This window comes from Zonotrichia leucophrys, chromosome 12 (assembly GCF_028769735.1).
Source record: "Zonotrichia leucophrys gambelii isolate GWCS_2022_RI chromosome 12, RI_Zleu_2.0, whole genome shotgun sequence".
Taxonomy (NCBI): domain Eukaryota; kingdom Metazoa; phylum Chordata; class Aves; order Passeriformes; family Passerellidae; genus Zonotrichia; species Zonotrichia leucophrys.
Genome location: NC_088182.1, coordinates 3,422,650 through 3,434,911, shown reverse-complemented (window position 1 = coordinate 3,434,911; position 12,262 = coordinate 3,422,650). Strand labels below are relative to the sequence as shown.

Below are 12,262 nucleotides of genomic sequence, written 5' to 3'. Positions count from 1 at the left end.
CTCTTTCTATAAAGAAATAAAAAAGAGAACAGTCACTGTAAGCATGAGAGGTTACCCTGAACAAAATAAGATATCCTTGGAGCATATAAATGTTAGATTAAATACATATGTCAGCCTGAGCCTTTGAAGATTATTGTGTTGCCTAAAGAGGAGTTTTTTTCCAGTAGTGCAATTGGAAGTAGAATAAAAATGAACTCTTAACCAAGCTGAATGTGACTGTTAGAAAATACAAACCCTTTCATCTGGAATCTGTAGAAGCAAGACACTAATGTAAACTTCAGCAGCAGCAGCAAGGAAGCTTTCCAAAAATGTTATCCCCTCATGGGAAAGGCTGTGTAATTAATAAGGCTTTATGGAGTATTACTTGACTTGAATGAGACATTCTAAGGGTGAACAAGAGAATGCACAGTAAGATGCACAAAAAGGACAAAAAGAAAAGACACTTGGGATAAGGAAAAATTTTAAAAAGGCAAAATACACAAACCATGCACACAAGCTGGAGAAAAAGTAAAAAGGTCAAATAAAAATAGATTCAAAGTAAGGACAGAAGAGAGATGAAAACTTTAAATGTTAATGAGAAGAGATGAACCAAAAAGAGAAAAAAATTTGGTAATGAGACATTAGAAGAACTTGATGATGTAAAAACAAAGAGAAAATAACCAGGGATAAATATAAGAGCAGTAATCAACCAAGAAAATCTTCAGTTAATTGCAATGTCATGCAAAAAATAAAAAAGGCCATCTGTACTTCTAATTACTTCTTGCAGCCAAAGACATTATAAAGACAAAAGTAATCAAGATTTTGGTTCCAAGAAACCAATAAAGATAACAACTGAAAAGATATCAATGTAAGTCAGGAAAAGGAAGAAAAAAAAAATTTTTATTCAGTGGTTCTGAATAAGAAAGTAAATTTTTAAAGAATCTGCTAATTTTTATGTCTCTTTCCCACCATAAACTCACTGTTACATTTAAGCTGAGGAGCAACATGTCTTTATTCAAAACCAAACCTTTCCTCCCCACAGGCCAGAGAGGAATTGCTGATAAGTGCACCATTCCCTTGGCTGGTACAGCAATAGAAACCCCAGGGGACACATCCTGGTGATGCTCAATGCTGGGGGAACAGCCTGGAGCCCTCCTGCCCTCCTGCTCTCCCAGCACAGGAGACCTTCACGTAGAACCTGCACTCCCTCTCATGGTGGTTTCCTTCACCACAGCTCACTCAGGGCCAGGAACCTCCACTGATTGCAGTCACTTATCCAAACAGCACAAATGTTACCAAAACTGAACTTTCTCCAAGGAAATGGGTGGGTTTGTTGGCAGTGACATCACCCAAACTCCAAAATGCCTCTTTTGTTATTGAACTTCCTCAAGATTCACAGAACAGCATGAGCCCCTCCACTCAGCCCCATGAAGGTGAGATTTTTTTGATCATTCTTATTAATAAATTGATATCTGTTATAACAAATGGTTTGGAGCAAAGATGATCCTTTATAAAGTCCCTTTTCTGTGTAATTTCCATTAGCAGCCTTGCCAGGCTTTTGAGGAGTTTTCCTTTTTTTTTGACCCTAAAACCCAACAACAGACATGTTTTTCCTCGGTACCTCAATTTGGAGGAGAAACATTCCTTATCAATAAAATCATCCAGCAGTTCTTCATTTTAATTATATTCCTTAAGCCAAGCAGACAGGAGTAGTGTTTCATTTACTATGGAGTGAATGGATAAAAACAAACAAAGGAAGCCTTATTATTGTATTCTCAAGCCTCTTGTACCTCTGTCCACTGCTTTTTAAATCAAGTGTTTATGATGGACATAATTAACAATTTCAGAGGCTGAAAAGACACCAGGAATGAAGATCAGATTACATTCACAGTAAAATACACAACATCTACCCAAATTCTATTTTTCTCCCAGAGAAAATGGGGAAGTGCAGGTATTATCAGTGCACTGAGAGCCCCTGCTGAAGGGATTATCATCATCTGCTTTAGGAATATCAGATTTTCATACAAAATAGGAAATGAATGAAGAACAATAGGAGAAAATGCTCAATAGTAACTTGCAGTGCTCTCAGTAATCACTGTGTGCAGGGAGGCAGCCTCAGTTATCTGTTAGCAGTGCTCCCACAAGGTCACCCACTCACCCTGGAACATCCCTTCAGGTTTCTAAATGGACACAAAGAGCTTTCTTTCTGAAAAAGTTTGAGACACAAAGTAATATAATAAAGTAATAAATATTGAATGTAATAGAGCAATAAATTTGCTTTAAGAACAATAAGCTATAACATGGCATCACAGCAATTATCATTCAAGCAACAGATGTGTGTATATATATATATATTTATATATATATGTATATTCTCACCAAATGCAGGACTGTCATGTTCCTGATGACTTCCTCCCTGCAAGGCTGTCATCTTTCTATGAGCATCAATCCACCAGGGTTTGTACTTTAAAAGATGTTTAATAGCTTCATCTTCAAAAAAATCAGCTCTAGGGAAAATAAAAAGAACTTTCATATGCTATTTATTTCAATTCATATTATATGTGGGTAGATATTAACACATCCATAGAATACATCTCACTTGGCCCCAGGTTATTTTCCATGTTAGAAATATGTACTTTGACTTTAAAGCAGAAAATAGTAATTATCTAAGAAAGCACAATATTCTCCTATGTTTCAGTATTCCTTCCTTACCTCCTCCACCTTTCCTGAGCCACCCAGAAGCCCAGGAATTACTGAGCTTGCAGCATCACATGAAGCTGAACCAACCTGATTTGTTCTGAGTGCAGCTGAAGGAAAACACTCCAAAGGCTTCTCAGACAAATCATTTTGTTGGGTGGCTCTCCCACTGAAGAGCCAGGGAAGTTTTTGGGAGGAAGTTGTGCAGCTGAAGGGTAAAGGTGAAGCAGGGATGGGGATGCAAGGACAAGGAGATGCAGCAGCAAGGTGGAAAAAGAAGAGTTGTACATGAATCCTGGAAGGGAGATCACCTCCATCTCAGCACAAAGCCACTGTGGTAAAAATCTCAATTCTGGGAGGATTTATCCTAAAGGATTCAAGTTCTAAGCCTCCTATTACCAGCTGAGCTTTTTCTTCAAGCCAAACAATGGTATAAATACTGAGAATTTAAAAAAAACCCACAGGAAATTTTTTAATACCTTCTTCATCACCACACAAAACTTAAGCACAGAATGCAATCTGCTTCTCTCTCACACTGACAGATTTTTTTGTTGCCTCCCATCAATGTCAAAGCAACTTCTCAGCCAGGGTACACTTTCCTCAAGGCCACCAGAACAGTTGTTTGCCCCCATTTCTACCAGAGCTTCTGTTCTCCCCAGGAAAACAATTTTGGTTGAAGAAAGGCTGGTATCATCTGTTCTGAAACAACCCAGACACAGCCATTAAACTAAATGGTGTAGCTCTACCAGGCCAGAACACAGAGTCTAAAATTGAAACTTGAAATTACTGCAATTTGCATCCCATTAGAGGTTAGGAACTACTTCAGTTCTAGTGAAATGTAGTTCTACAAAGCTCTTCTGCTTTTTGTGTGTTACAGGAAGACATGAGGATGCTTCTGAAACATCCAACTGAGGAAAAAATCCAGGTCTGCAAAGTTACCTTCTGAAAAATCTCAAAATGGGTTAAGCCTTCCTGTCCCCACAAAACACACCACAGTACTAATTCTCCCCACTGGGGACTGCTCTCTTCTCCCACCAGATCCATCTTGCAGGAATCAATTAATTAATAAATCTCGTGGCTTTCATTTATTTTACTTATCTGAACCTAACTTGACCTGAAATACTCCAACCTGAAAGGCACAAAGAATCATTTTCACCTCACTACATGGAACGAAGCATAAAAGAAACGCAAAGTTTTGGTTTGGACATTTTCTTCATTCTGCTATAAAACAAGTTTCACATGATGAAGGCAAAGACAAGATTTCATAGCTTCAAAACTCAAATTCCCCCTCTTAGACAAGTGTGGTTTATTAATCCTCTTTTCATAAGGTGAAAAAAAGTTCTGATTTTGTCAACCCAAGATGCCAGCAGAGTGGCTGCTCAGCTGCTGAAGACATGAAGTATGAAACAAAGTTCTGCAACAGCTGACAGCAGCCCCCTTTAAATACAGTAATTAAACAATTGAGTAACCCCAAAACAAATGAGCAACGTTTTGTGTCAGTGTCACACTAAAAATACCCACTAAGGTAAGGATGCTCTGATGAGACAAAACCAGACCAAAAGGAAAGCTGTTCTTTCCAGAAGTGATCTTAAATGCAATCATTTGTGAGAAGGGAATGTGTTTCAGAGGTACCTGAGGTCAATCAGCACTAATCAGTACTCACAGGTAATGATCAGGCTCAAACTTGGCAGCCTCAGCTGCCAAACGTCTCCTCCTCCGTTCCTCTGCAGGAGTCTGGTCTGGATCCTTGATGTCAATGACATCACTGAGCTCATCCTGCAAATGGCAACAAAATCACAGAACCAAGCCTCTGGTAGGGCACACAAGATTGATTCAGGAAGAATTTAAGTAGGATGCTTATCAGAATTGCACTGAAATCCCTAGAAAAGCTTCAATCTCCAAATTCAGGCTCCACTATGCAAATAAAACATCAAAATTCCAAGGAAATGCAATTATTTGAAGCTCCTTAGAACTCATGATACTATCAAGTCCATTCAGGTCATTTTATCATAAGACAGGGAGGTTATTTTACATTATGATAGATTTGCAATGTTAAACAAAAGCACACAACCCCAACAAAGACAAGAATCACACACCATTTGTGACTTTTGAGAACACTCTCACTCTCTGAAGTGGCTGTACATTAATTAATAGGTAATTGCAGTGCCCTTTTAAACATCATTGGGTAGTTATTTCCCATCCCATTTCCTGATGGGAACTTTCTTCACAAATCTCATGGTAATAAAGCAGCATGCATGTCCAAACAATGTCAATACTTTACTCATAAACAGCAATCCTGCTCCAAGCCCTGGGAATACTGTGATTCCTACAATAGCAAGTTAGAGTTACATAACTGAGTTGCACTTTTCCAAAGCTGTCTCATGAGCAAGGAAGCCTACAGAGTTACCCAGAACTTCTAGGATGGGAGAAGACAAAGTTCACCCACCTGCAGCCTCTGGAACACCCCAGAGCGCAAATTCCCAAACCCATAGGGGTGCTGCAGGGCTGGAGGGCTCTCTTCATAAGGAATCTGTTCCATTTCCCAGTCAAATTCTTCTTCATTCTCTTCACACAGCTCAGCAGAGGCAGCTGCATCTACAGCATGGTCAGAAAAAAATATTATTACATAGAAAAATACATGCTATTTATTTGAAAGGTTTATTGTGCTAATTGTGTTTGCCTTTCTTATTTTACTGCATCTTTTAAGAAATCTCACTCAACACTGAGTCATACAGACCTGTAACCCCCAAGTCCCGCTTCAAACTCCCCAACTTCCAAAAATGATCATCAGGAACACTAAATTTTAAATGCACTCCCTCAGACTGAAAAACATCTTCCACTGAATTCAGTAAGATCAGCGTTTGATGCTAGGAGAACCCTGACAGAACCCAAGTGATGTTATCAATAATTTAAGGCAGGAATTAAAAAGTGACAGTCAAACATTTTTGTCTGTTAAATACTGATGTTAAGCAAGACATGCACCAGAACCTGTGGTTTTAATTAGCTTCTCACTTGAGCTAATAGTCCAGTTGTAGTTTGTAGAAAGCAGAAGACTCAACTGTGTGTGTGTCCTACAGCCACTAGAGGGGTACAAAGCCCTACAGAGCATCAGCATTTTTTAAAGCACATTTTAAGCATATTTTGGAAAGATTTAAACATATCCAAACCCCTAAAGTTGACATGTGTGTGATCTACAAGATATTTATTTCTGCTCTTATCCATACTTTTATTTATTCACACCCTTCTCATACCTTGGACTAGTCAATAATAAAAATATTGTACTTTTCTACATGTATCCCTCTACAGATCAATAACTGTTTCATTACACACATGTATCATCTTGTATAAACAGGATTGATTTTGTCATACCCATCTCTTCTACCAAAGGTTTTGCTGATCTTGATTTCTTTGGTGCTAAAAGAGATGTCAGCATGTCCAGCCCCTCAAAATATTGGCCAGGAACCTCCTTGGGCAACTGAATTGTAAAAGTACCTTAAAAAAAAAGTGGGAATATAATAATTGCATTAAAATATCTGAGACAGGCAAACGTGCATTCCTCCTCTGTGAGGAAGGCTCAGAGGAAGTAGGACACATGCAGGTAACATTTATTTTTCAATGATCCCTGTGCATGTTTTTAACCTTATTTCATAACAATTCAGGATTTTAATGATAAAACATGAAAGAGAATATTTAACTACTTGAAGTCTCCTGACTTACACTGTATAAACAAAAAGCAACAGAAGAAAGCAAGCTTTATTTAATTTTTAATCCTTACCCCAAACAATCCACAGAAGCTACATTCACCAATCTGATTATTAAGTCATGTAATAAAAGTTCTGCAAGCAACAAACTTACAGCCTTGTCTCTTTTTTTTTTTTAAAGCATAAATTACTGGGAATAGCAACATTTTTTGACACAGATACCAATACCTTCATCTGTATTGTAAGATGCTTTTTCTCTGCCATCCTCTACAATTCTTCCAGGAAGTGTCAATCTGCAGGCAAAAAATGAGAAGCCTCACTGAAAGCCTGACTAATTCTGCAAGTTAATGTCTCAGCCTATAAAAATGTAAGGCACATTCCAAAAGCAGCACAAAGGGCCTAGCTACACTCCTCTTCACAGAAATGCAATCCAAGCAGTTCAATCCCCCTGGATTCCTCCCAGCAAATGACACACTCTACAAAATTTACACCCAGAGAGCTGTCTGGCCATCTACAATTAAAAAGCCATTGCACAGTAAATTTAGAAAAGTATTTCTTTCAATTCCCTTTAACATGATTTAATGCCTAGGAACAAAGAGGCCAGATCCAAAAACACCAAATCTTTGCATGAACTGAGCTGTCTGTAGTCAACAGAATAAAAGCTGCAGATGAAGAACATTCTGAAGGGACCAAAATTAAGTTCATTTCCTACTATGAAGACCAACTTCTGAAAACTTTTTCTACTACTTGCCTGAGAAAGTATGGCTTAGCATAAAACTTGAAATCTTCCCCTTCAAAGTAAATGTCAAACTCTGAAGCTCTGGCATAAGGCACTCTGATTTTCACTGTAAGGAAATCCGGGTCCTGGGTCAGTTCAAAAGCTGGAGTTATCATGATGAATCCAGCAGGAAAAGCAAACACTGCTTGTGTGGCCCTGCAGAAACAGGAAAAGAAGAATAGGATCATTGTAGCTTCCAATTTGTGAGAGCAAGTGATGCCTCTCCAAAATTCTGTAAGAACATTTCGGATTCCCACATTAATTAGCCTCCACATGCTCAAGAAGAAAACACTGATGATAACAGCAACAGCATAAAAGTGTTATCAAAAACATGAAGGAACCACCTCTCTGCACCTTAATGAAACAAATGAATGTAGAGCTGGAGTACAGGAAAGCACCTGTTACATGCCATGGGAAAACCACATTAAAATTCAGTTCTAAAACTTTCCAGCTTTTCCTAACTGTTATTTATAATTTCACACACAGCAGATCTTAGACCTTTGCAGTTCTCTAGTGAATTGAACACAAATCACTATTAAAAATCCTAAAAACAAGTAATACTTCCAACAAATAGACCTGTGTTTTGTAATTCACACACGTATTAGCCAAAATATGAGCAACAGATTCAAGGGCAGTTGAGGTAACTGCCTGAGAACACATTCCCTCAGAACCATATGTATGTATGTACATATTTAGCACAAGAAAAGGAATTTATAGAGTGTTATTTACCTAACATACAGTTGTCTGACCTTTCAATAGCTTCCTATCTCATGTTTAATTTAGAACCCAGTTATGGATTGTTTGGGGATTTGTTTGTTTTGGAAGGTGTGTTTACAAAAGGTCACATAGTTTTGAAAATTAGCTTTTTAAACCAAAACTATTTAAAATATTTAAACAAATAAAACCAGAACAGAACTATTATTTGAGAAATAACTATTTTTCACTCACTTTCAGTTACCTTTACTAAACATATGCCCATTCTGACAATTCTATGAACAGCCAGAAAACATTAACAATTAACGAGGTTAAATTAACTGAGCACCCTTTTTCTCATATGGGTAATTAGCCTTACTCAGCATGTATGAAAAATATTAAAACTTCCCATTTCACAATATCACATGATTCCAGGGTTAACATTCCCACCCATCCCAGGCTGAGAAGCTGCCAGGTGTTTTATGGAATTGTAGCTAAATAGGAAACACCTGGCTTGTAGAACACCTACACCTGTACACCAGATGCACTTTCCTGTGGATTTTCTTCTTCTCTCAACACTATAAGCACAGCTAAGAGGCACCAAAACCCCAATAGCTTATAGGACTCTTCAGGGATGACTTGCCAGTGTGCATTTTTATTTTCCCCAGTCAGAGGCTCACAAATAAACAGCAGCTCCAAAACCAGGCCCGGCTCTCCCGCTGCACCTGGAGCATCCCTGGCCCAAATTGATCACCCCAAACCCCGGTATCTCACAGCTGAGGAACCACTGGGACACAACACTCAGACTGCAAATAATCACATCTCCAGCCTCTCCTGCGCACCAGGGCAAGGCAGAGGGAGTAGGGCAGGGTCAGGGATGGAGCATGCGAGGCTCGGCATTAAAACACAGAATTGCTCGGTTTGGGGACCCCTCCAAGGCAGGGTCACCTGCAGCAGGTGACACAGGAACCCCGGTGGGCCTGGAATATCCTCAGAGAGGGACACTCCACAATCCCCACGCAGCCCATTCCGTGCTCTAACACTCGCCATGCCAAAGTCCTTCCTCACGTTGAGGAGAAACTTTTTGTGTTTCATTCTACGGGCGCTGCTCCCCGTCCTATCGCTGGGCACCCCTGAACAGAGTCTGGTCCCGTGCTCTGACACCTCTTGGCGGTATTTACGTACATTACTCTCATTTTTCCCCTTTCCAGCCTAACAAGGCGCAGCTCCCGCAGTCTCTCCCCATCAGAGAGAGGCTCCAGACCCCCCATCACCGTTGCTCCCTCTCTTTCCTACACTCAGGAGCCCAAAACTGCACAGAGCCTCCCGCCGGTACCGTCGCACCGGGCCACGCGCCGACCTGCGGCCGTACCCTCCCTCAGCTACCCAGCAGCGAGCCCTGCAAGGGGACAGAGCCCTCGGGGAAGGCGGCTGGCAGCGGCAAACCCCGGGAATAGCACCGGGAACAGCCCCGGCCATGCCCGCCCGCGTCACTCACTGAACCCCGCGCCGCTCCGGCCGCCACTTCCCGCGCCCGCCCGCACCGGGGCGGAGCCGCGCATGCGCACTCGGGCGTGCCCGCCCCGCTACGGGCACTCCCCTCATGGCCGCCCCTCAGCGCCTCCTACCCTGCCCGGCGGGCTCTGCCCTGCCGCTCGGTGTTTGTAACTCTGCTCCTTTGCGGGAAACGTACAGAAATTTAAAGATCTGCTGTAAATTCTTGCTGCCCGTAAATTTGGTGGAGTTTCTTGATGTTTGCAGGAGCTGTTGGAAAGGGAGTGATTAACAGGCAGTACGGATGTGGGCAGTGTAAAGCTGGGTCGTTTAGGGTGAAAATCATAATCCATCGTCTGGACAAATAAATGAATTCTTACCTGTGATTGCATAAAACATCGTACACAGACTGAGCGTATTTTATTTCAGCAGCTGTTTTTCATAAAGTGTGGAAATTGAACTCGAGCGTGGAAATTGAACTCGAGTGTGTTGGGGCGATGGTTTGTTTCTTTTCTGTGACACCATTACTGGTTAATCCAGTACTATTCCTGTGAACAAATGTGCTATTTCTGTTATGTTTACATTCCTCTGCCTTCTCCTTTGCTGCAGATAAGGTGGAAGATGAGTAAACAGAAGAGTGACCCCACGAGCACGGTCAGAGGAGGAATTCCCAATTACATAAAGCTCCTCTAAACTACTGGATTAGTGCAAACACTGACAGGGTGAACAGGGGACAGATCCTGGTGGATCAAAACAAATACAGCAGGAAGGAGAACAGGAAGATCCAAGAGCTGTAATTTATTAAAAGTTATAATAATTACTTTTTAAATAAATGTAACATTTATTAAATTTATTTATTTATTTATTTTTAAAAGGTGTCACTTATTAAATGTACCACCTAATATAGAATTCATCTAATTTTTTTTGCCTTTGGACCATGCGAGGTATTCTGGTTCTAAATAATTCTCTACATTTTAAAATGCTGCTGACTGCCTTACTGCCCTCTCTGAAATGCATTCAAATATTTTTCCTGGAGGGGAAAAAAAGCATAATTATGTAACCTCTCCTAATAAAGTTTTCTTAAAAAAAAAAAAGTAGATAAACAATCCTGCACACTGGAAATCCACTGAATATGTACTGAACTGAACCAGCAGTTCAAGTACTGCACAAAAATTAAATAGTTTGCTTCAAAATAGATAGTTATCCCCACTGATTTAAAATTGATGGATGGTTTTAATGTTCAGCCTAAACTTCCTTGTGTCCCAGTTTTTCACGTGCAGAAATTGAAAATATATGGCATATAAAAAGCTTTTTTTCATGTTAAGAAATTAATGATATCTAATTTCAGATGCTGATTTGTTTTGGAACAAGGCCTCAGTCACGTCCTCAGAAACTTTTGATGCATTTCCAGAGAACTTCAGCACTAATTAACTTTTAGACCTTACAAAGTAATCTGCAATAAGTATATTGGACAGAAAACTGGATTATGAACCAGTAGGCACCATCTTCTCTGGATAAGTTCAAATTTCAGGACAAGCCTGTGAAAGATAAAGAAGTTTCTCTGAGAATTTATTCTTGTCTCACTGACACTTTCCAAGACTGCCTCAGAATTGTTTTTTAGAGCCTAAGAACTCCCAGACTTTTCTCTTTTTTTTGTGCTAATACTTTCCTTGTAACAGAACTATTTATATATTGATTTTAGTGAAGAAAGTGGTGCATCAGCCATTCTGCTTTTCCATCGAAGTAAAGGGTGAAGTAGCATCTCCAAGGAATGTGTATTGCTTTGTTCTGTAAAATACATACTGAATTTTTTTAGAGCTGCAATGAAAAAGTTTTATTTGGAAATGCACAAAGACTACATCTATTAGTGCATCTCTCTGATGAAGGGAATTTAGCTGGTACATATTTACTGGAGCACAGAAGAATTAAAATGAATTTTCTACAATGTTGTGGGCAAGTAATTAGGACAACTTGCTGGTTGCTTGAGAAATAGAAACATAAAGCTTTGTAAATGATAAGCACAATTTGCTCTACATTGCTAATAATAATGAGTAAATCTGGCAACCTTGGAAATGGTAATCCAAAACAAAATTACTAAAAGGGCTTAATTGATACATCTAGAGAAGAAAGTGATTGTATTGGTGATACAAAAATCACACATTTGAACAGCTCGAGGATTTCAACCACTGGTACTTTTTTTCATTAAGTATAAAGTTTGGTAGGGTTTTATTATAGTCCATATATTCTTGGGAAAGAGCATATGTTTATGCATTGTGGTTTTTCTGTAGTTTCTCATTTAGTATTGCTATTTTCTCTTAGCATGAAGTAATTTACATTTTCATATCTGGCCACAATCCGAGTTGGATGAAACTCTTGAAACCGTAGTTGTTCATTGCATTTGGGCTGATGCTGAGGCAAAGTACATTTTGGGACACCACTGGCGAAGGCATGTGGTGTGAGCAGTGTAAAATGGGCTGTAATTTACATTGTGATGTGACAGTGTAAAAGGCTGTACAGTTCCACTGCCAAGTGAATGCCAGAGTCACTTCAGCGGCTCCATGAGGGACACAAGGTTCCTCTAGTACTAAACTGGGTTCCACTTTCCCTTCTCTCCTATTTGGTGTCTCCATTCTTTGCACAGCTTGTTCTCCAGCTCCACGGGGCAGCAAGAATCCTTGTATTTCTGTCATTCTGTACATTTCAATGTATATTTTTGTCAGTCTGTACATTTCAATGTCTATTTCTGTCACTCTGTACATTTCAAGGTCTGTTTATGTTATTCTGTACATTTCAATGTATATTTCTGTCACTCTGTACATTTCAAGGTCTATTTTTGTCATTCTGTACATTTCAGTTCGTAAATCAGATTATGACCCCAAGCAGGATTTACCTCTGTGAAACTGAGTGTTGTGATTTCTGC

The 12,262-nt window shown here is 39.7% G+C and overlaps 1 protein-coding gene across 7 annotated transcripts in view; it reads right to left on the bottom strand.

The window, feature by feature from the left end:
• SHQ1 (SHQ1, H/ACA ribonucleoprotein assembly factor) overlaps positions 1-9,462 on the bottom strand; it is a 58,324-nt gene extending 48,862 nt beyond the window's left edge. For 6 of the 7 annotated variants that reach the window (XM_064724394.1, XM_064724392.1, XM_064724396.1 and 3 more), the window contains exons 1-7: positions 9,347-9,462; positions 7,129-7,311; positions 6,606-6,670; positions 6,046-6,168; positions 5,123-5,271; positions 4,340-4,452; positions 2,359-2,486 (exon numbers count right to left, since the gene is read on the bottom strand). In XM_064724394.1, the coding sequence (XP_064580464.1) occupies positions 2,359-2,486; positions 4,340-4,452; positions 5,123-5,271; positions 6,046-6,168; positions 6,606-6,670; positions 7,129-7,311; positions 9,347-9,453 (868 nt within the window). In that variant the 5' untranslated portion in view covers positions 9,454-9,462. Of the gene's footprint in view, positions 1-2,358; positions 2,487-4,339; positions 4,453-5,122; positions 5,272-6,045; positions 6,169-6,605; positions 6,671-7,128; positions 7,312-9,208; positions 9,292-9,346 lie in introns of those variants that run through there. The other variant, XM_064724393.1, reaches the window with a different exon arrangement.
• Positions 9,463-12,262: the final 2,800 nt, after the last annotated feature.